The 21,726-nt window shown below is 49.0% G+C and overlaps 1 protein-coding gene across 1 annotated transcript in view; it reads left to right on the plus strand.

Moving 5' to 3' along the window:
* Nucleotides 1–9,610, plus strand: part of EEPD1 (endonuclease/exonuclease/phosphatase family domain containing 1) — a 112,882-nt gene extending 103,272 nt beyond the window's left edge. Inside the window, exons 7-8 of the mRNA XM_045564561.1 lie at nucleotides 7,045–7,239; nucleotides 8,865–9,610. Coding sequence (XP_045420517.1) covers nucleotides 7,045–7,239; nucleotides 8,865–9,064 — 395 coding nt within the window. The 3' untranslated portion in view covers nucleotides 9,065–9,610. The remainder of the gene's footprint in view (nucleotides 1–7,044; nucleotides 7,240–8,864) is intronic.
* Nucleotides 9,611–21,726: the final 12,116 nt, after the last annotated feature.

Here is a 21,726-nt window from a genome sequence, read left to right on the forward strand (position 1 = left end):
TCCACTTAAACAATGAGTCCTGGGACTAAAAAAGTCAGATGAGATATTTAAGCTGAGATGCTCCATCCAAGAAGCAGCTGTGTAGGAAATTGTGCACCCAGTTAGTCTCTAACCTGTTAAAAAGGATGACTTGATAGCTTTTCCCATCTGTAGACATTTCTGTTGTCCTCAATCTCAAACATTTGTTTTTTTTACTATGGAAGCAGGAAAGAAAAATGCCAGTTCATAACTTCTTTCTTTCTTTCTTTTCTTGCTTTGCTTTCCTTTCTTTCCTTCCTTTCTTCCTTTCCTTCCTTTCTGTCTGTCTGTCTGTCTTTCCTTTTCTTTCTTTCGACAGAGTCTTACTCTGTCGCCCGGATTAGAATACAGTGGCATGATCATAGCTCACAGCAACCTCAAACTCCTGGGCTCTAGCGATCCTCCTGCCTCAGCCTCCCAAGTAGTTGGGACTACAGGCACATGCCACCATGCCCGGCTAATTTTTTCTAGTTTAGTAGATATGGGGTCTTGCTCCTGCTCAGGCTGGTCTCGAACTCCTGAGCTCAAGCAATCCTCCCACCTCGGCCTCCCAGAGTGCTAGGATTACAGGTGTGAGCCACTTCACCTGGCCTTCATAACTTGATAGTCTTAGGCATTCACTGTTTTTACTCCCTGATATTCAGGGAGTGGTCAGATTTTTGCCAGAAAAAGTTGGGCAGGTTATTGTTCCAAGTTGCCAAGGGGCTATTGACCCACACAGCCTGACTCGGCCTTGACACATCCAGGTGGGGACAGTGACTCATGCTCCCCGTGTTCCCCTGCTTTTAACCAATATCCAATTAATTGTTAACTGGTGACACTTCAGACCCAGGCATTCAGGAAGTGCTCCAGTCTGCCCAGGTCTAACAAGGGTAAATAGATTAGCAGGGGGGTTCGGCTAAAACAAAGACAAAGCCTTCATTCCACAGGCTTCTATCAGAGCAAACAGAACCGATTTGGTGAGCAAACTCTGGGCCTTTCTGCCCTTGTGTGGAATGTGCACCCAGGTCGATGTCAGCGGGTAGTACGCCAGTCCCCTGGTGGAATTTTCTAATTTCTGACCTGACCAGGGCTTGAGGACAGGGTTTCTCTCTGTGAACTCAACAAGAGTGAAACAGGGTGCGTAGTTGACATCTGGGTGGATGGTCCCTCAGTGGGAACCAGTTCCTGCTGTTGTCGCTGGCATTTTATAAATCTGGAGACTCTGTGAGGCAGTCAGCCCCCAGCATTCTCCCCTCGCTTCTGGAAACCAAGGGAACAATGAAGGAGCCCACCCCGGGCGGCGGATGGCTTTCTAGGAGAATTCAGGGTTCTGTGCACCTGTGGATTATCAGAGGGAAGAACTGCCTTGATGTTGTCAGCAATGCAGATTTAACCAAAAGAACATGAGTTGTGAGAAATCTGGTTGTGCTCATTCAAAAAGAGAACCATTGTTTTCACTCCTGAAGTTCCCTAGAGCTGGGTTTATTGACTCTTTTTTTTTTATTATTTTCAATCAAATATCATGCAGAAAGGTTTATTGCTCCATTATGACCATCTGTCCTGGTTTCAGAATTGCCTTTTCTGGCCCAAACTTTGTCAGGTCTGCATCCCAAAGAAAACCTCTCCCTCATTAGATGAGAACCTCCTGCTTTCAGTCTTTCATAACCTTCAGTTTTCCTTGATATCCAATAAATGTAGTATGTTCCTCTTCCTTTCAAAATGGACCCTGCACCCTGATTCCAAGATATTCCTCATGCCTCTGCCACTCGTCTGTTGAGCACGTGCTTGTCGAGGACCTGCCGGTGCAGCAGGCGCTGTTCCAGCACTGGGTGTGTTGCATTTGCGAAGAGCTCTGGAGTTGAGGGCTGGCTCGGGGACTCTGGGCAAGCCATTCAACCTCTCAGAGCCTCAGCTTCCTACCTGCAGGCAGGAGATGGTAATAGCACCCACCCCACGGGGTTGTGGCCATTAAATGACGTGCTGTCGAGGAAGTGGTTGGCACAGTGCCGGACACAGGGTGAGGGCTCGGTGAACCGTTATCAATGCTAGCCAGGTAAGAGTTGTGACCATTAATATTATCCTCAAGCGGGCTTTCCTGTCAAAAGTTGGCACTGATTTCCCAAGACAGCTTGGGCTCACGCTGATTTGGGTGCCCAGGTTGCTGGGATCTAGCGTGTGGGGGCCACACGGTGGAGCTCAGAGAGGCTTCCATGTGGCACCCCCGGGAGGAGGGCACCAGCTGCAGAGCGCGAGCGTCCCCTGCTGGTGGCTCAGGTCTGTTCACTTCAGCCTGCTTTCCCTCTAGCCGTTCCTACTGAAGCATCCTCACATCAAGGAAAAAGATTTGCTAATCATCTCGGTCGGATACATTTATGATTTTGTTTATGACCTGCCTTCCTTAAAGCCTCCCTGGTAAGGTGTGACAGAAAGACCACCCCCTGCGGCAGCCTGGCTCCCCTGAAGTGAACTCTCGACAGGAGGGTCAGGTGGAGTCCAAAGGAGTCCTGCGGAGCCTACCAGAATTTCTACTTGCTTTAGCTTAGAAAATCCTTACTTTATAACCATCCCGCTTCCTCTAGGGTAAATGAGACTGTGGGAGAAATGGCTAAAATACTTGAAAGAGAAAGCCTTTCCTCTTGGCCCTGCAGTCACTTTGTAGTCCTTCCTTAGACACAAACGCTTCACGTTTGCCGGGCGTCTCTCTGGCAGACTTTTGGGAATCTGGGTCAGGAAACTTGCAGGGAAGGGGGCCTGAGCTACACGTGAGGTGCCCTGTGCACTCTTGGTAGCCCCTCTGACCCTGTCACCCGGGAGGAGAGGGATTGTTCTCCCCCTTTTATGGACCAAGGTCACCAGGCTGGGGAGTGGCAAAGCCCAAACTGTACTCAGAGTCTCTGGGCTGTCTTCTTTAGAACTGGGGCCAAGAGCCACTGTTTTCAAATACGCTACTCCGTAGGGTTTTGTTTCGTTTTCAGTAACTCTCCGTGACCACTCTTCCTCCTAGTCAATTTGGGTTAATAAGGTGAAACAAGGAATTGGGAGAAAAGGATACGAAAGTATCTCTACTTTTAGAGAATACGATTATCAGTTTGTTACACCTAAAGTTAAAAAAAAAAATTAGTCCCAGTAAGAGAATTAAGAAAACTGGCTAGTTACAAAATAAAATATAATAATGAATACCTTTTGATATGTATCAACGATAACCAATTAGAAAATATAATGAGAGAAAGCAAAGATCTCATTCATAATAAAAATGAAAAATATTAAAATACTTAGAAATATGGTGGTAAAGCGAAGAAAACTATAAAACTTTACTGAAGAACATAAAGAAGAAAGACTTGAATAAACAGAGGAACATGGCGTATTGTTCTCGGCTGAGAAGACTCCCATCCCCACCACAGTTCTGTGCAGCTCACTGCACAGGTTCCTGCTGGGCTCCCCGGTGCCTGAGGTGCCCCCACGCCTGGCTGGACGTAGAACCCACTGAGATCACCAGGGGTGCTAAATCAGAATCGCTCTGGGTGGAACCCAGATTTCTGGGAGTGAGACTTAAGAATAATATTTTTTGGAGCCCTGACACCCCAAGAGTTTTTTTTTTTTTTTTTTTTGAGACAGAGTCTGGCTTTGTTGCCCTGGCTAGAGTGAGTGCCGTGGCGTCAGCCTAGCTCACAGCAACCTCAAACTCCTGGGCTCAAGCGATCCTCCTGCCTCAGCCTCCCGAGTAGCTGGGACTACAGGCATGCGCCACCATGCCCGGCTAATTTTTCTTATATATATTTGTAGTCATCCATATAATTTCTTTCTATTTTTAGTAGAGACAGGGTCTCGCTCTTGCTCAGGCTGGTCTCGTCTTGAACTCCTGAGCTCAAACCATCCACCCGCCTCGGCCTCTCAGAGTGCTAGGATTACAGGCATGAGCCACCGCGCCTGGCCCCCAAGAGCTTTTTTAAAGAGCCCCCTCCCACTTCAATCAGAGCAGCTCCACTTTTAGCCCCTCAGCTTTTGGGGCTTCTTACAGGATTTCATTAGAGAAAAGGAATCCCTGATTTAAAAAAGAAAAAAAATGTTTGAAAACTGCTGATTTGAAGCAAATCCATCTCTAGGACATATTGACAAGTAGAAAAAATAAGGTAGGAACTGATAGATAAAGTTGCTATCATTTGCGTAAAAATATATACATGTACTCGTGTGTGCAGAATATCTAGAAGGAGACACAGGGAGTGGGAACGGCCTCCTCTGGCCAGCCACGGTGGGAATGTTAACGTTTACATGAGTTTAATTTAAAATTTTTTTACAATCAAATTTTCAATATCAGGAGACCTTATAAACATTTGTAACGAAAGAATATTAAAACATACTATGGCACTAGCTCAATAATGGGTCAAGAGGATAGAATAAAGCTCAGAAACAGATGCATTGTACATGAGATTTTTAAAATAACAGATTGATATCACAATTCAGTTGAGAAAGAAAGAAATCTTCAAGAAATGATATTGGCAGAAGGGTTGTTTGTGGAAAAAATGAAAGTAAATCCCAGGCAAGTTTTAAAGAGTGAAATGTAAGAAATGAAACCATAAAAAGAACTTAGTGAATGTTTGATTTTGGAAGTACTCTGGGAAAATTTTTTAGACTGTGCTCCATAAAAAGATTTTTATTTAACTTCTGTGTGTTTCATAGGCCAAATGAAAAGGTAAATGGCAAATTAGAAAAAAAAAACAGTCCCTATATATGACAAAGGATTAATATTCTTCATATATGGAGAGTTCATATTGATAAATAAAACACTAATATACTGTACAAAGAATAGGCACAAGAAGCACACCTAGCACCCAGGTCTTGGTTTCTAATAGCATTCTCTGATAAAAGGAGCCAGGGCTCCTTAGAGAAATGGCTAATTCTAGGACTGGGGCAGAAAATATGCAGGACCATCTTGGAACATCTCATAGTATCAGGAAGAATTGCTCACACAGAAAACAAAAGGACACAGGAACCAACTGAAAGATCTCCCAGTGACCCAAGCTGGAAAAATTGGAGTGACAAAGTAAATAACATAATATTGGATTATAACTCGAAGCATAAAATAAGTATCCATGAATCCACATCAATATAAATAAACAATTGAATAAATTAATAAATGAGGAAGACCAGATAAATCTCTTGTGTAGCAGAATTCCAATTTTTTTTTTTTTTTTTGAGACAGAGTCTTGCTCTATTGCCCCAGCTAGAGTGCAGTGGCATCATCATGGCTCACTACAATCTCAAACTCCTGAGCACAACTGATCTTCCTGCCTCAGCCTCCTAAGTAGCTGGGACTACAGGCACGCACCACCATGCCCAAATAACTTTTTCTATTTTTAGTAGAGACAGGGTCTTGCTCTTGCCCAGGCTGGTCTCAAATTCTGGAGCTCAAGCGATCCTCCTACCTCGGCCTCCTAGAGTGCTAGGACTACAGGCGTGAGCCACCGTGCCAGGCATCCAAATAATTTAAGAAGATACTCCAATCTCAAAAAGAGGAAGCATAACTTACTTTTCTATAAATTGAAAGAAAATGTCACTTTCACACATCTAGTTAATATTTTTAGTGATAATACACAGTGTTGCTGAGGGATGCAGTCAGAGGAACTTCCTTACGTTGCTGGAGAGGGTTGAAATCAGAGCAACGTTTGCAAAGTAGCTGGCAGTATTTACCCAGAATCTTAACTGTGGCCATACTTTTTCACGCAGCTCTATACAGTATAGGACAGAAAGCAGAGACATAGATACTAGAATGAGATATATACCCACCTCAGCATTATTTATAGCCTTAACTACTGGGGACAGCCTTAAAGATGACCCATAGCAGGAGAATGGTAAATTACCATGTAATGGTAATTTACCATGTAAATTACATACATCAACATGGTGGATGGCTGCTGTGGGCTGCCCATTGGATGCTGGGAAGGTCCAGCCTTTTCCCCTGGTCTATTGATCTGAATTTGACCCTCAGGCAGATAGAGCACATCTTCTAATCCAGGAGTAGCTGCTGTGTACATCTCCGGCCTCTTCTTTAACATCTGGGTTCTGCAAGAATGGAAAAATAAGCACCACATGTACTCACCATCAAATTGGTTTCACTGATCATCACCTAAGAGCACATTTAGGAATAACATTGGTCTGGTGTCGGGCAGATGTGGGTGGGGGAGGGGATGGGTGTATTCATACATAATGAGTGCGATGCGCACTGTCTAGGGGATGGACACGTTTGAAGCTCTGACTCAGGGGGCTGGGGGGGCAAGGGCAATATACGTAACCTAAACTTTTGTACCCCCACAATATGCTGAAATAAGAATTAAAAAAAAAAAGAAAACAAAACAAACAAAAATCTGGGTTCTGTATACCTTGTACTATAGAACTACCCGACTATACATGAGGTACCCACCCCCCACCCCTACCCCCAGGAAATCAGGCTGTTTCCTAACTCCCTGCTTTTGCATAGGTTCCCTGTCATCTTTGTTGACCTGAGCACTCTTCCTGTGCATCCTCTAAGACCCAAATCAGTCATTGCCTCTTCCAGGGCGCCTTCCCTAACCACCTTTCCCTATGCTATGTTGTTCTCCGAATGTGTTTTTATTTTTGCACCTGTGCTCTGTTCTCGCCTGTAGTCTGTCTCTCCCGTTAGACTGTGTGAGCTCCCAGAGAGCAGAAGTTGTGTTTTATTCATCTCTGAATCTCCTGCACAGTAGGTGCTCAGTTAATGTTTGTTGAGCATTTGTTAAATGTCTGGGCAAGACCTCTAGGCCTCTTTTTGCTATAAGATTTGGACCCCATGATCTTGACCAAGGGTTATTTCTGTATCACACCACCCCTTATTTCCAAATGTGTTACTAACACTTAATATTTGCACGAGAAATTTGGAAACATTGGGAGAATGAGAACCATGCTGCAGTCCTAACCCTGGGGAATCAAATCAGAGAATCACAATCCCATTTCAGCAGGCTGTGGTCAGTGTTGGGTTTTACTTCCCAACGACTCATAAATTCTTCACATTTTTCCTTCCACTTCCAGGAGAAAAAGATGTGATTATTTTAGGGGATTTCGGCCAAGGGCCAGAGAGCAATGACTATGATATGCTGAGGAAAGAAAAATTCCACCACCTGATCCCTGCACACACCTTCACCAACATCAGCACCAAGAATCCTCAAGGTTCAAAGTCTCTGGACAACATCTGGATCAGTAAAAGCTTAAAGAAAATTTTCACGGGTAAGGCAGAACTCGCTCGTTCTTTCTCCTGTTCGGAAGTAGGGTTAGAAGAACACGTCTGAACTGACAGAAATTATCTTCCTTCTTTTGTGGGTTACTGTGTAATTATCATTCAGAGACACTTTTAAGGGGGGGTGACAAATAATTAAAAGGCACCCACTGATCTATAACAAGGGAAAATGGGATGTGTCCCAGGCAAACCTGGTCATTGAATAGCAGAGTCCTGATTCAGAGATGAGCTGATAACTTGCCCTAATTCGTTCAGCAAACATTTATCAAACGTTCAGGCGCTGTATGGTGGAATGTGGTGTACCAGCATGCTGTCTGGCTAGATGTGTCATGGAAGAATGGGAGAAGCGCTCAGTGCTCCACAAGGATCAGGATGTGGTGGGTCATCTCAGCCCCTAAAAGCAGTCATCCTCCCTCGAAATACTAACCTGCTGTGTCAGGAGACTGTTAGTTAGCAAGATGGCAGAGACAGTAGGATCTTTTGATGAAAGGTAAGAATAGTGGTTCTAAACTCTGCTCGAAGCTTTACAGTGTCTCAACATGTGCATACTATGCTTTAATGAGAAATTTAAAAATAAGAAAAGTGCCAATGCCTAGGTCCCACTGCAAGAGCGTTTGACATGCATCCAGGGCAGAGATCCTCAGGACGAGGACTTCTAGTCTCGACTGGGTCACCTGCTTCTCCTACCTCTCTCTGGGCACCGATTTGCCCAGAGACTCTGGACTCTGTCATGGGAGGATCCAAATGATGAAGGAAGTGGGTCTCAGAGGAGTGACAGTCGTCAAACTAGGCAAGACACAGTTTGCAGAAACGTGCTGCTGGCCAGGAGCAGAGGCCAGCCTGCTGCCAGCCCGGGAGGGCTCCCGGGAAGGTGCCCGGGGAAGGCACCTGTTCACACAGAGGCAGCTGGGGAAGGAAGTTAGAACTCATTGCTTCTGTCCCCTTCCTGTTCAGTCGTAGAAACTGAGGTGCAGGGGGGAGTTACCCCCATCACAGAGCTGTCAGCTCAGCCCAGGATCCGGGCCTCTGTAGATCTTACACTGACCTTGACGCTGATCATCACCGGGGACCACACAGTGCTTTCTAACTGTTGTGTAACTGTTTCTATAACTATTTGTTATTGTTTTCAAATGTACCTCCTGCTTCATATTTCTAAATCTTTATGTTTAAAATACATTTACTTTCTCACTAACCTCTGTAATTTTCTCTTCTTTACCCTTTCTATAGAAAGAATTTATTTTCTTACTTTTTGGTGTCTTTTGCTTTGCAAAAATAGGACCTTCACTTTGGGCATCTTTACGAGCCATGTGTCCCTGCCTGGCTGGTCAAGTCAGCAGCAGAGCCTAAATGGGGAGGTCAGCCGAGTGCTAGTGTGTGTCTGCATGGCAGGAGGCCTGGCCCCTGGGTAGTGTCGGTGCCTGAATGCGTCAGCCCTCACTCACGTGGCAGATCAAATTGGCCAAGACCTTTTGTTTGCACACGCAAGCTGGCCACCGGAGCAGCACTGTCAGGGCACCCTGGCTTGCAGACATGCGGCGTCGGCCCCCACCTGCCAGCCCGGCATCCCACCCGGCCCCTGTCCTGATTTCTGGCTCTCTTTTCCCTCTCCCTTCAGGTCACTGGGCTGTAGTGAGAGAGGGTCTCACGAACCCCTGGATTCCAGATAACTGGTCTTGGGGTGGAGTGGCTTCCGAACACTGCCCTGTGCTGGCCGAGTTTTACACCGAAAAGGACTGGAGCAGGAAGGAGGGCCCTCGGAATGGCAACGGGGTCACCCTGGAGCGAAGTGAAGCCAGCAGCAAGCACGAGCGATGATGGCACCAAATCGATTTTTGCACCCCCTGATCCCAGGAGGACACAGACAGGAACTGGCCCTTCCGGGTGAAGATTGAGGGACACAACTACCTTTTAATCTTCATTCTGAGAGTGTCAGCGCGTGGGCCTTGACCCACTGCCTTCTCTGTGTCCTGTCCTGTCCTGGACAGTTCAGGACCTCCAATGGGGGCGGGGCCGTGCTGGGCACTCGCCACACCAGGTGGGCACAGCAGAAGCCCAGCGTAGGACAGAAATGTCTTGTACTCTGTGGACGCCCCTGGCCTCAGCAGGACCAGGCTGGCTGTCGGCTGGTGACGGGATGGCCGCAGCAGGGGCACAGTACCAGAGGGGAGAAGGAGAGAGAGAGGCAGCTCCGGCGGCCAGGCCCTGGCTGAGCAGAGCCAGGGTACTCATTTCTGACCACCAGGATGTGGCGTTCCACTGCACATTACAGAAAGCTTTTAACTATGATCGAGCACTCTTCTCAAATATTTTGAGTGGTGATTTTTAGTTTTGTTTTGAAAAAATAAACAGAGATTAATCTGCCTGGCTGCAGTGAGAGCGTGGCACGGGTCCCCTGCTGCATGGGTTGTGCCACTTCGGATGCGTCTCCGTGGGGCTGTGCTCTGGGGACCCTGGCCACCGCGCCTTTCCCACGCCTTTTACACCCACCCCTTGAGACCCTGCAGAGGTGCCCCTCAGGCCCTGTCCACTCACCTGGAGTCTCTATAAAGTCGTTATTTATCTCCTCCCTCCCAGCCACCCTGTCTCCACCAGACTATCTCTTGCCTGGGAGCAACATTTGTGCTTCTGCACACTTACTAGTTCCCTCTGCAGGACAGGAATTCTAACAGCATGACATCATTTCCTCCCTCCCTAAAGTTCCCACCAGTAAGTAAATAAATGGGATCCAAACTCAGCATTTTCTGAGTCCAAAACCCATACTCACATACCAACTTTATGCTTAACATTAATGTAAAAGTATAAAAACAAATAGTGAAAAGGTAAGTCATGAGCGTAGATCATCTAGGTTATTCCAGTTTCCCAAGGAAGCTGAGGGTTTATTCCTCTTTCCACATCAAACACTCAATGTGGACCGGTATCGAGAACCCGCCCGTCACCAAGCAGTGTGAACCAAGTGGCTTCTTGGGCCCGGAGCTGATGCACCATCCTTTTGGGGTCCCTGGCTCCGGGGAGCATCACTGATCTGGGGTACAGGAAGGAAGCCCTCTTCTGGGGAACTGGGGGTGCTTGGGAATCAGCGCTGCCCATTCCAGTGGGCGGTGAGCAGCTCCTGTCCCGTGGGTCCAGGCTGTGCCTCTGCAGGTATCGAAGTGTGGAATGTGACCGCTGAGGCTGGATGGAAAGTGACTGAGTTAGCATTAAAAGTCAAGAGGTGCACGGGGGCATAGAGGTGTGTGCCTGCAGTCCCAGCTACTTGGGAGGATCGTTTGAGCCCAGGAGTTCAAGGCCAGCCTGGGCAACACAGCAAGACCCTGCCTTTAAAAAAAAAAAAAAATGAGAGTCAGTGAAGGATGCTGCCAAGCTGAGCACATCACTTTTGGTGCCTCATCTAAAGTTAAAACCTCCCCTGCATCCACCAGCCAGATATCCCAGATCCTTTCAGCTAGATCTTTTTTTTTTTTTTTTGTCACCAAAACTGTGGAAAGAAAGAGCTTCTTAAATGATACGAGGGAAAAAGAAATCCGATCAATGACCTTTGTGAGGGTGACTGGGTTTGAGCCAGGGCCTGGGAGCTGAGTGGCGGCCACACCTCACTGGCCTTTCTGCTCCTGATCCAGCAGCCAGCGGCCCAGGAAGCGGCCCGGGGCAGCTGTTCTCGCTGCAGCCCAGCCCACGTGGTGTTTGCTTTGTTGGCTTTGGTTTCGGTTTTTACTTTTTTTATTGTTGTTGTTTCTTTAATTAATAGACTTAATTATCTGTAAGAGCATTTTTAGGTTCATAGGAAAATTAGGCACAAAGGACAGAGTATCCCCCTCCCTTGCACCCTCCCCGCTCTTACATGCTGCATTAGCGTGGGCCTTTGTCACAATTGATGAACCAGTATTGATACGTTATTATTAGCTACAGTCCGCAGTTTACATTAAGGTTTGCTCTTTGTGTTACGCATTCTGTGGGTTTTGACAAGTGTATAATGGCATATATCACATTACAGTAGCAAACAGAATAGTTTCTCTGATCTAAAAATGGCCTTGCACGCCACATATCCATCCCCCTCCCTGGAACTCCTGGCAGCCACTGGTCTCTTTGCTGTCTCTATAGTTTTGCCTTTTCCAGAGTGTTATACACTAATAGTTGGAATCACAGAGTATGTAGCCTTTTCAGATGGGCTTTGTCACTTAGCAACATGCATTGAGGTTCCTCTGTGTCTTTTTTTGTGGCCTGATAGCTCCTTTCTTCTTCTTGCTGAATATATTCCATCCTGTGGGCTTGTCTGCTTGCCTTTGGGCTGTTTCCACACCTGCCCACCCCACCCCAGCTCTGTCCACGAATGGGGCACTTCTGCCGGCTTCCTCCTCTCCCCCTCCCCTTCCACCTTCCAGTATTATCTGACAAGGGGCCTGATTGTTGGAGAGGCCCAGGGAGTCCCCTGATGCTGAACTGGGTTTGGGGGTGGGGGAAGGGAAGGGGTTAAGTGCTGGGACGCTGTCACAGCCCACAGGCGCCAGGAGTCCTCTCTGCTATCACAGGAGCGCCAAAGGCATGTGGCGAGCCCCTCCCTTCCTGGCCCTAATGGAACCTCTCCCCTCCTGCCCATTGTCCCCCAAGAGACCTGAGATCAGAGACAGCTCCGTTCTCTTTCTATGCAGGGGACAGTCAAGGGGCCGATGGCCATCTCTGTCAGTAGTGCTGGCACCAGCCCCGCCTTGGTCTGTCAACAGATTTAGCAGGGGTGACTCCCAGGGCAGCCAGAAGCCCTCCTGAGCCTCAAATATTGGGCCCAAGCTGTGACGTTTTCACTGCTGCTCTGGGGACCACAGGGGAGCCAAACAGGTTTGGCCCTGCATAGAGGGCTGCATTCTAGAGTCAGGGGACGTCACTTCCTTCTGCGTGTCTTTGGTTCTGGCAGTGGGAGTTCTCCTCCTCTGCAGATGCATCGTGCCCTGGAGTGGGCGAGAGCCCCGGCACTGGGGTGTCAGCCCCAGAGTCTGCGCCCTGCCCAGCATGGCCTGAGTCTCCGCCACCTGTGGAAGCGGAAGGGAGCAAACCTCACCTGAAACCGCCACAGGGTTTGTTTTTGGTGGAAAGGAGTAAAGACTTCAGCACTGCTCGCTTATCTTAAACCGAGCACCCATTTTCAAATAATCCTTGCGCACATTGATTGACTCCTTACTGGTCTAAGCACTTTATACTTTTAACTGCTTTAATCCTCAGGAGAAGCCAATAAAGTTGGTCCTGTCATCTTCCTTCTGTTCCTTTTACAGATGAGGAAGCTGAGGCCCAGGGAGGGCAACCAGGCTAGGGCTGTACAACTAGAAACGGCAGAGCCAGAGTGCCCACCTGCCAGGGTCACGCTCTGCACCCAGATGCCACGTGCTTCTGCTTAGCCTCAGTGGGACACAAGCTCTTGCACCCAGAGAGTGGGCGGCACTTCTCCCCTGAGGACCCCAGCACGGTGTGACTGCTCTGTGACCACATGTTCGGGGTCTGGATCTGGCTTCTGTCCCCGCTCTGCTGTGTCCTAGCTGCTGGCCCTTGCATGTGGGATTTGTCCAGCCAAGTCCCAGTGTTCTTACCTATTAAACGAGGACAACCCCCCTCTCAGAGGGTTGTGAAAAGTAAACATCTGTCCAGCTCTTAGCAGTGTCTGATCACAGGGCCAGTTGCATAATTGCAGGGGGAGCTGTTTGTTTCAAATGTCCTGACACATCATAAGGGCTCACTAAGTGGCAGCACGTGAAAAAATTATGTTTAATTGCTTATGTATCAGTGTTTAGATCTTATCCCCAGAGTCCCCCTGTTCCTTCCAACCCAAAGAGGAGCTTGGTGGTTTCCCAACTACATGTAACCCTACACTTTCCACTGGTCGGGTTGGGCCGGCAGAAGTAGGGATCCCCCGCCCAGGGGTACCTGTCGCGTGGACACTGATCATCGCCCCACATTTCATTGAAAAAGACCCGAGGGCTCTTTGAGGGTCAGACTGCCACTCCCGGGCTCCAGCTGTTCCTGGCAGAGAAACTCAGTGGGGAACGCGGTGAGCCGCGTCCCAGCGCAGCTCGCAGGGGCCTGTGAGTTACTCTGAGCACCATGGCGGGCCGCTGGGCGAATGCCTGCAGGGCGACGCTGGGTTTGGCAGGTATGGCCTTTCCAAGGACATCTCGAAGGAGCAGACACCTTGTGAGAGGAGTTGCAAGGGGCTTGAGAAGGGGTGGGCCACACACAGTCAGGGACAGGTCACTGCGCTTGTAGAGGAATCAGCCAGAAAAGGATTTGAAATGACACGTGAACTCGTACCTCGGTGTGACCCGGGACTATGTCTCTGAGTGAAGCACCCCCTGAGTGCCACAGGTAGGGCCCAGGGAGGCTTTGTCAGTGCAGGAATTGAGGCTTGGCGGGGGTTCAGTGCACAAGGGTGTTGGCCGAGCAGAGCTGTGAGGACACAGACACGTCCGCATGCCAGATGAGTGCAGTGCTTTATTAAGGGAGTGTAAGCAGCCTGCGCCTGTTTGGTTTTGCGGTGCCGGCTGAGAGTCCTAGGGCTGGGCTGGTGCCCGTCCCTGTTTCTCGATAACAACTCTGCACCTGCAAGGCTGCCAAACTGACTCAGATGTTTGTTTGGGCTTCATTTCTACTTATTACCCCTCAGTAAAGGAATACTTGGATGTTTCAATTTGAAATGCTGACAGTAAGGACTGACCCAGCTCCACATGGCCTGGGGGTTTGAGTTCTAAAGTGGTTTGGATCGAGCCATCCCCAGGTATGGGGGTGGCTCATCTGCATGTAAACCTCCCTGGGGACCAGGCTGGAGGCTGCGATGCCCCTTCATTCAGCACCTTTGGGACCAGGCTGAGGCTGGACGCTTCCCTCCTAGGGGCTTCACAAACAGCACCCTCTCCAGCCTGCCGGGGCTGCTGCGAGGCAGCCTGCTGTTAGAGTCACGTAAGGAAGGGAAGAGAGAGCGAAAGCCAAAGCATCTCTCCATCTGCCCACCCCACACGTGCGCACCGAGGGGCTGATACGTACCAGACACTTCTTCACAAGGTGGTCCTTTTCGTGGGAAGCCTGCAGATTAGCAGGGAAGACAGGAGTAGTTAATCATAGCTATTCACATTGTTAAAAAATCACAATGATTAAAAAGCCATCTGAAAAAGCTGTATGGCAATTTAGGGAAAAAAAAGCCCCCACTTAAATAATTCGTTTAAGTAAAAATTTTTTTTAATTAGACCAAAAATAAAAATGGTGCTGACTTCAGAAATGAAAACCGCAGTAGGTCTGAACAAATGAGAGGCCGCTGTGGACGGGCATGCCACGTGAGGCTCTCTCTCCCCGTCTCTGCCACCGCGGGAGGTGCAGTTGGCCCATTCCACAACGTGTCTCCTCGCAAGACTTTCAGGATCAAGCGATTCCTGGCCAAGAAACAAAGACAAAATGGTCCTATTTTCCAGTGGTTTCAGATGAAAACTGGTAATAACATCAGGTACAACTGCAAGAGGAGACATCGTGGAAGCTCCAGGCTGGGTCTACTAGGAGTTGTGCACGAGATGGGCACACACTGGGCTGTATCAGGGTCACTAGAATTGTACCTCATCAAGCTGAAAATGGCACCGCTCTCCGGACAGTGAGACATGTTTTACCAGGAAAAGGATTTTTCTCTTTGTATCTATGTTCTGCACTGGTAGGTTGGCTCCATTATGAATATGTAACACCTTTTGTTTGAACTGCTAAAGAAAACATTCTTTACAGGACTCACAGAGAAACATGCAGGCAGCGGTGGGCTAGAGGCAGCTGATACTTGCTCATGGGAGCTGAATGGTAAGTGTTCGGGAATTTTGCCAGCCAGTTGTTTGTTTACTGGTAGCTTGTAAGTGCCCTTGGTAGGGGTATTTACACCATGGAAATTGGCACAGGATACAATCAGGGTGTTTTCCACGGAGAGCCAGTTGTTAGGTATTTACCAGCATGTCACCAAGTCCAGGGCTTAGTGCTTCAGTGTGAAACAGGGCGTGGAGATCCAGTTCCTAACCCAGAGATTAGGCTCCTTCGCACCTGGGAAGATGCCCAAAGGATGGAAATGCTTCGGTCTGGAAAGACATGGTCCATGGGATTATACGACCAAAGTCTCAAAACAAATCTGCAAACTCTACTGAGGGAGAAGCTAGGACTTTCTCATTAAACCTCTGCAGTAGCTAAAGCATGGATGCTGGTGTACATCACCTGCAGTTAGTTCAAGGTCGTTACCACCCTTCCAGCACTCTCCTTCCTTGCTGACCCAGAGCCCTCCCTCCTACCTAAAACCTTCTATCCACTGAAATCTACCCATCCCTGAATCCCTCCCCCCACGCTCCACACCAACACTCCCCTTCCTAGGGCCTTCTGCCACTCCAGCCCACACTGCACCCAGCCTGCCTCTGGCCCCGATGGTCCTAACCATCCACGGGGATTCTTTGGCATGTACGTGCTCACATCTTTTTTTTTTTTTTTTTTTGAGACAGAGTCTCGCTGTGTTGCCCGGGCTAGAGTGAGTGCCGTGGCGTCAGCCTAGCTCACAGCAACCTCAAACTCCTGGGCTTAAGCAATCCTACTGCCTCAGCCTCCCCAGTAGCTGGGACTACAGGCATGTGCCACCATGCCCAGCTAATTTTTTCTATATATATATATTTTTAGTTGGCCAGATAATTTCTTTCTATTTTTAGTAGAGATGGGGTCTCACTCTTGCTCAGGCTGGTCTCGAACTCCTGACCTCGAGCGATCCACCCGCCTCAGCCTCCCAGAGGGCTAGGATTACAGGCGTGAGCCACCACGCCCGGCCGAGTGCTCACATCTTGACTTGTTACTTAACATGTGCTGGAGGGAGCCAGTGTTTTTCGCTGGGGGGAGAGGTGCATTTGGCAGTGTCCAGAGACATTTTTGGTTGTCACATCAGGAGTAGAGGTGCTACTGGCATCTAGTGGGGACAGGCCAGGGATACTGCTAACATTCTGCAATGCGCAGGACAGCCCCCACGGTAAAGAATGATCTGGCCCAAAATGTCAGGACTGCAGAGGTTAAGAAGCCCCGATGTCCACTTAGTGGCCACCTTCTAGTTCATCTTCACCTGCCCACAGAACCAAGAACGAGCAAGGCACATCCCAGACCTTCACCTGCTCAAGGGAAGTGTGGCTTTATCCACCTGGGGGTTTATTTCCAGAACACATTTCTTCTACCACAATTACCACCCACTCCCACCTTCTCCAAACCCTGATTGAAAATATAAACAAGTACAAGTCACATAAATTGATGGATAACGAAAGGCAATGGGGGTTATCAGTGGAAGCCTGCAGATGAGGTCAGATGTGCATCCTCATCTTTGGAGTATTATGGGGGCTCCTATGACTTTCCAGAAATGTGCCCTTTGAGCCTCTGCAAACTGAGCACTGTTCTCTGTCTGGTCACCTCCCACTGACTTTACTTCTGTCCCTTTTCAGCTTAGCTGTTCAGTCATGCAGAACGCAGAGATATTCTTGCTGCACTGAGCCAGACCCAGTTGTTAAAGTCATGCCTGGGTTCCATGCATCCGTACTAAAAATAGTCTCATCACCTGCGCTGGGGGTGCAGCACCGAGCAGGGCTGAGGTTGTATATTTGGCAACACAGGGCTGGGGCACAAGGCAATCAGATCAGACAGCAGGCGAGGAGCTCTGCAGGGAGACAGAGAGGCAGATGTAGATAAATCCCAACAGACAACAAAACACGGAAGGGCCAAGGCAGACTGATGGCAGAGGCCCCAGTGAAAGGTGGTGGCACCTCGTGCAGTCCCATCCTGGCACATCCAGCACATGGCTCTCCTGGAGAGGCCTGATCCAAACTTGTGGGAAAATCCCAAATCAACACTGCATCCTGGGAAAACATCAGGTTTGGCCTTGGAGTCACTATCCCTTCTTTTCTTCTCTGACCTCAGGGAGTCCCCAGTGCGAAGATGACCCGATTCTATTTCAGTGGAGCAGGAACCACCATCTCTTAGGTGTACAACAGAGGCAAATTTAAATCTTTCATGGCCGGGCGCAGTGGCTCACGCCTGTAATCCTAGCACTCTGGGAGGCCAAGGCAGGAGGATCACTTGAGGTCAGGAGTTCAAGACCAGCCTGAGAAAGAGCGAGACCCCATCCCTACTAAAGATAGAAAAAATTAGCCGGGCATGGTGTCACGTGCTTGTAGTCCCAACTATTTGGGAGGCTGAGACAGGAGGATCGCTTGAGCCCAGGAGTTTGAGGTTGCTGTGAGCTAGACTGATGCCACAGCACTCTAGCCCGGGCAACAGAGTGACATTTTGTCTCCAAAAAAAAAAAAAAAAAAAAAAAATTTAAATCTTTCAGGTAAAGAATTTATCAACTGCAACATTACAATTGGCATTTATTGATGGCTTATTAGGGCCAGGAGTTGTATTAGAAACTCTATGAATATTTCTCATATAGTTGTCCAGACAATCCCATGAGACACATCTTATTAATCAGGGTGCCGGGGCTCAGAGAGGAACAATTTGCTGGAAGCCTATTGGGGAGGTGGAAGCAGAAATTAGCCTGACTCCAAAGCCAGTGTTCTTCGCCCTTCTTTCTACTCTGTTCTCTCTCTCTCTCTCTCTCTCTCTGTGTGTGTAAGATAAGAGCATTTTTGTCTTCGTTTTTCATATCTTTTTAATTTTCTGAAATGAGTATGAAAGCATCACTTTGGGAATCAGAAATGAAACAATAGTTTATAATCATGAGCACAGAACTGAATTGAGAAGAAAGGACTAAACTGATTTCCCTTCTGCCTGCAGCCCTCAGGCCCCTCCTTTCTTGGGGAGTAGGGGGTGCTGCTATTCTAGCCCCTTCCTACCTCATCGTTCCTCACTGCATTGTCTGCTTTGTTTTTTTTTTTTTTGAGAAAGAGTCTCGCTCTGTTGCCCGGGCTAGAGTGCCGTGGCATCAGCCTAGCTCACAGCAACCTCAAACTCCTGGGCTCAAGCAATCCTCCTGCCTCAGCCTCCCGAGTAGCTGGGACTACAGGCATGCACCACCATGCCCGGTTAATTTATATATATATATATATATTTTTTTTTAGTTGTCCAGATAATTTCTTTCTATTTTTAGTAGAGACAGGGTCTCGCTCTTGCTCAGGCTGCTCTCAAACTCCTGACCTCCAGGGATCCTCCTGCCTCGGCCTCCCGGAGTGCTAGGACTACAAGCATCAGCCAGTGTGCCCGGCCCACCCCATTGTCTTGAGAGAGAGACTTGGACGCTTGTCTCCCTCCAGCAGGTCCCGAAGGCCATGACTTAGCTGGGCAGAGACTTCACTCTCCCTTGTTATTAGTTCTTAGAGCAACCACTGGCTTTCCCCATGTGGTTCATCTGTGGATCAGCAGAGGGGACCTTTCCCGAATTCCCGGGCTGCCCAGCCTCAGGTGTCTGGGCTATTTCCTAAGTGAAACTGGGGGACGTCTCAAATCACGCCTGTGGCGGCTGCACTAGAAAATCACTGACCTGGCACCCTCGGGCCTGGTGGGTAAGGAGGTCCTCCACGCCCTGGGGTCATGCCCGGTGGCCCCTCTCGGTCTCCACCCCCATGGCAGGAGCATTCTCTGTGGAAGGTTGAAACAGGCTGGGAGCAAGGAGGGACAGCTCTGCTGGTTGAGTAGACAGGAGACAGCAGAGGGACTCCAGCCTCCCAGAAGGGAGTAAGAGCTGGGCTGAGATGTTTAAATGGCGCCTTCGCTTGGCTAACACGGGGTACATTCGGCCGTGAAAGGCTCCAGTCCCGCCCAGACTGGGTGGCGGCGCCTTTTCCCAGCAGAGCCGTGGGAATGGCCCAGCCCCGGGCCCTCCTGCTGGGAGCCGCCTCCTCCACTCCGCAGCCCGGGTCTGCCCTTCCTTTAGCCCAGAAGGCAGGATTTTCACACAACTGACAGAACTACAAGCACAAGTTTTCTAGACGCTTTAAGATTAAGTTAATAAACGGACTGCCTATTGCTTCCCTCTTCCCCTGCATGGTAAATATGAGAGGACTCAGTAAAGTTTAAAATCCAGATGTCACTTAACATTTGCAAACTGTGGATAGTTGTTGAAGCTGAGTCTTGGGGACATTATACTCTTCTTTCTACTTTTGTGTGTGTTTGAAATGTTCCGTGATCACGATGAATTTACACACATAAATAATGAAAAGGCCCAAGCCACAGAAAAGACAATAGAACATTTATGCTTTTTACTAGAATAAATAAATACTAGATTTCCCTGTGGACCAAGAGGGCCGAAGTCCTCACAGTGGAGGTGTGTGTGCGTGTGGGAGGGATGAGCCTCTATGATTCTTTCCCTTTGTACCACTCCCTGGAGTGGTCTCTTGCTAGGGAGGAGTCACTGAAAGTATTCAATTATTTAATTCTAGAATGGGGAAATTAAAATATATAGTACTTGGAGGGTAAGTTAAAAGCCACAGACAGAAAAGAGAGGGCTATTTAAAAGCCCTGAGTTGCTTGTCATTCATTAGTCACACCTTGTGCACCGGCCAGGTGAGCCCTGTGGGTGGGGCTGGGGAGAGGGAGCAGGAGACCCTCAGCTGTCAGGCCTGCCCCCAGCGGGACTGCGCATCTGGAGAAGGCTGGCCCACTCCCAATCACCAGCATTATGACCAAGATGATGATATATTGAGGACAGGGAGGCTGTTGCCTTGTTATGAGTTGAATCATGTCCTCCAAGAAGATACATTGAAATTCTAACACCTAGCACTTTCTGATGTGACCTTATTTGCAAATAGGGTCGTTACAGATGTAATTGATTAAGATGAGGTCATACTGGAGTAGGGCGGGCCCTTCATCCGTATGACCCATGTCCTTATAAAATGAGGAAAAGACAGAGACAATCAGGGAGAATGCCAGGTGACCGCGCAGGCAGAGATTGGAGTGATGCATCTACAAGCCAAGGAACGCCAAGGACGGGGCCCCCAGAACCTGGAGGGGCAGGTTGGACTCTCCCTATGGGCGTCAGAGGCAGCAGGGCCCTGTGTACACCTTGATCTTGGACTCCTGGCATCCAGAACTGAGAGAGGATACATTTCTGTCGTGAGCCACCCAGTTTGTGCTACTTTGTTATGGCAGCCGCAGGACACGAATAGACTATCATGTCTGGATCTCCAGAACCTGGCACATTGTAGCATTTGAAAAGAAAATGAATGAATGAATAAGGCTCAGGGAAGGGTGACGGAGTGTAGCAAGGACAAGTTTGAGGTAAGGGAGGAGAACTACTCAGCTCCCAGAAGTCAAGTGGATGTGGTTCTGCCACCTCAGGCTCTGCTGCCAAGGGCAGCAGCAGCACATAGGCCGAGGGAGGCCTCCACCAGCTGGCCTCTGCCGGCCGGTCACCCAGGGCAGATCCCGACGTGGACAGCCAGGGAGCAGAGAGCAGAGAAACCCTGGAGTTGGCCAGTGGAGCCGTTTCTCATCTCAAGGGTGTCCCCTCTCCTCCCTCCCTCCGCCACCACCCCATACTCTCTGCAGCCTCTCTGCCTCTGAGCTGATGTTCACCCATCCCGCCCACCCTTTGGGAGCAGGCCCTGGAATGGTCCCAGGTAGAGCCGGAGGTCCCAGCAAGTTAGGGCACTGGCAGGAAGAGAGTGAGGAAAGCAATCGGTGACTTGGCTGTAATGGGTGTTATGGCCCAAACACCTGTTCAAATCCATTCTGGAAATTACTACTGGCATGGCTTTGGGCAAGTTACTCAACCTCCCCTGAGCCTCAGTTTCCTTATATGAAAAATGAGGCTATTCCTACCTACCATGTTAATATTGTCATAAAAATTAAATGAAATGTATTTGGTGTGAAGTCATCACAATCATTGTTATTCTCTCCAGTGGTGTCCAAGCGTCCCTAGGGAGGACAGGAGTGCAGTGTGATGGGAGGATTTTGTGAGTTCCCAGACCACCCAAATGCATGATCCATGGCATTAGTGATAAGATGGCCAGGCGGGACAGCACTGAGAAATGTGGGATGTGCCCTTGGGATGGGGGTGACTTTCTACAGTCTGGAGGATGCTGTCAAATCCTGGCTGGGCTGAGCTGAGCACACAGAGCTGACCAGTGTCCAGTGGTGGGTGGCCCCCAGCCAAGCATGAGGAGGCCCCTTTGTGGGGCCATGAAGAGGGACATGAGTTCAGGTGCCAGGGCCCCACTGGGAGCATGGGCACAAAGGACTGAAACCACCACTGAAAATCAGGCAGGAGGACCCTTATTGGGATGAGTTTGCTGGGCACGAGAGGCCACTAGTGGGCGGTGGAGGCGACCTGGTCTTTGGGGTCAAGCCTTGTGAGTCAGGCTTCTCCTGGGGCTTTTGGTTTTGCCTCTGCTTAACAGGCAGTTCCCATAGTCGGGGAGGGGAGGATCCCTGAGTGCCCTGCTGACTTCCATTGTGATGAATATTAATGATATGGTTGGGGGGGTGGGGGGTGGGCACTAAGGACTCAAGTTTTCCTGTGATAA

This window comes from Lemur catta, chromosome 11 (genome assembly GCF_020740605.2).
Source record: "Lemur catta isolate mLemCat1 chromosome 11, mLemCat1.pri, whole genome shotgun sequence".
Taxonomy (NCBI): Eukaryota; Metazoa; Chordata; class Mammalia; order Primates; family Lemuridae; genus Lemur; species Lemur catta.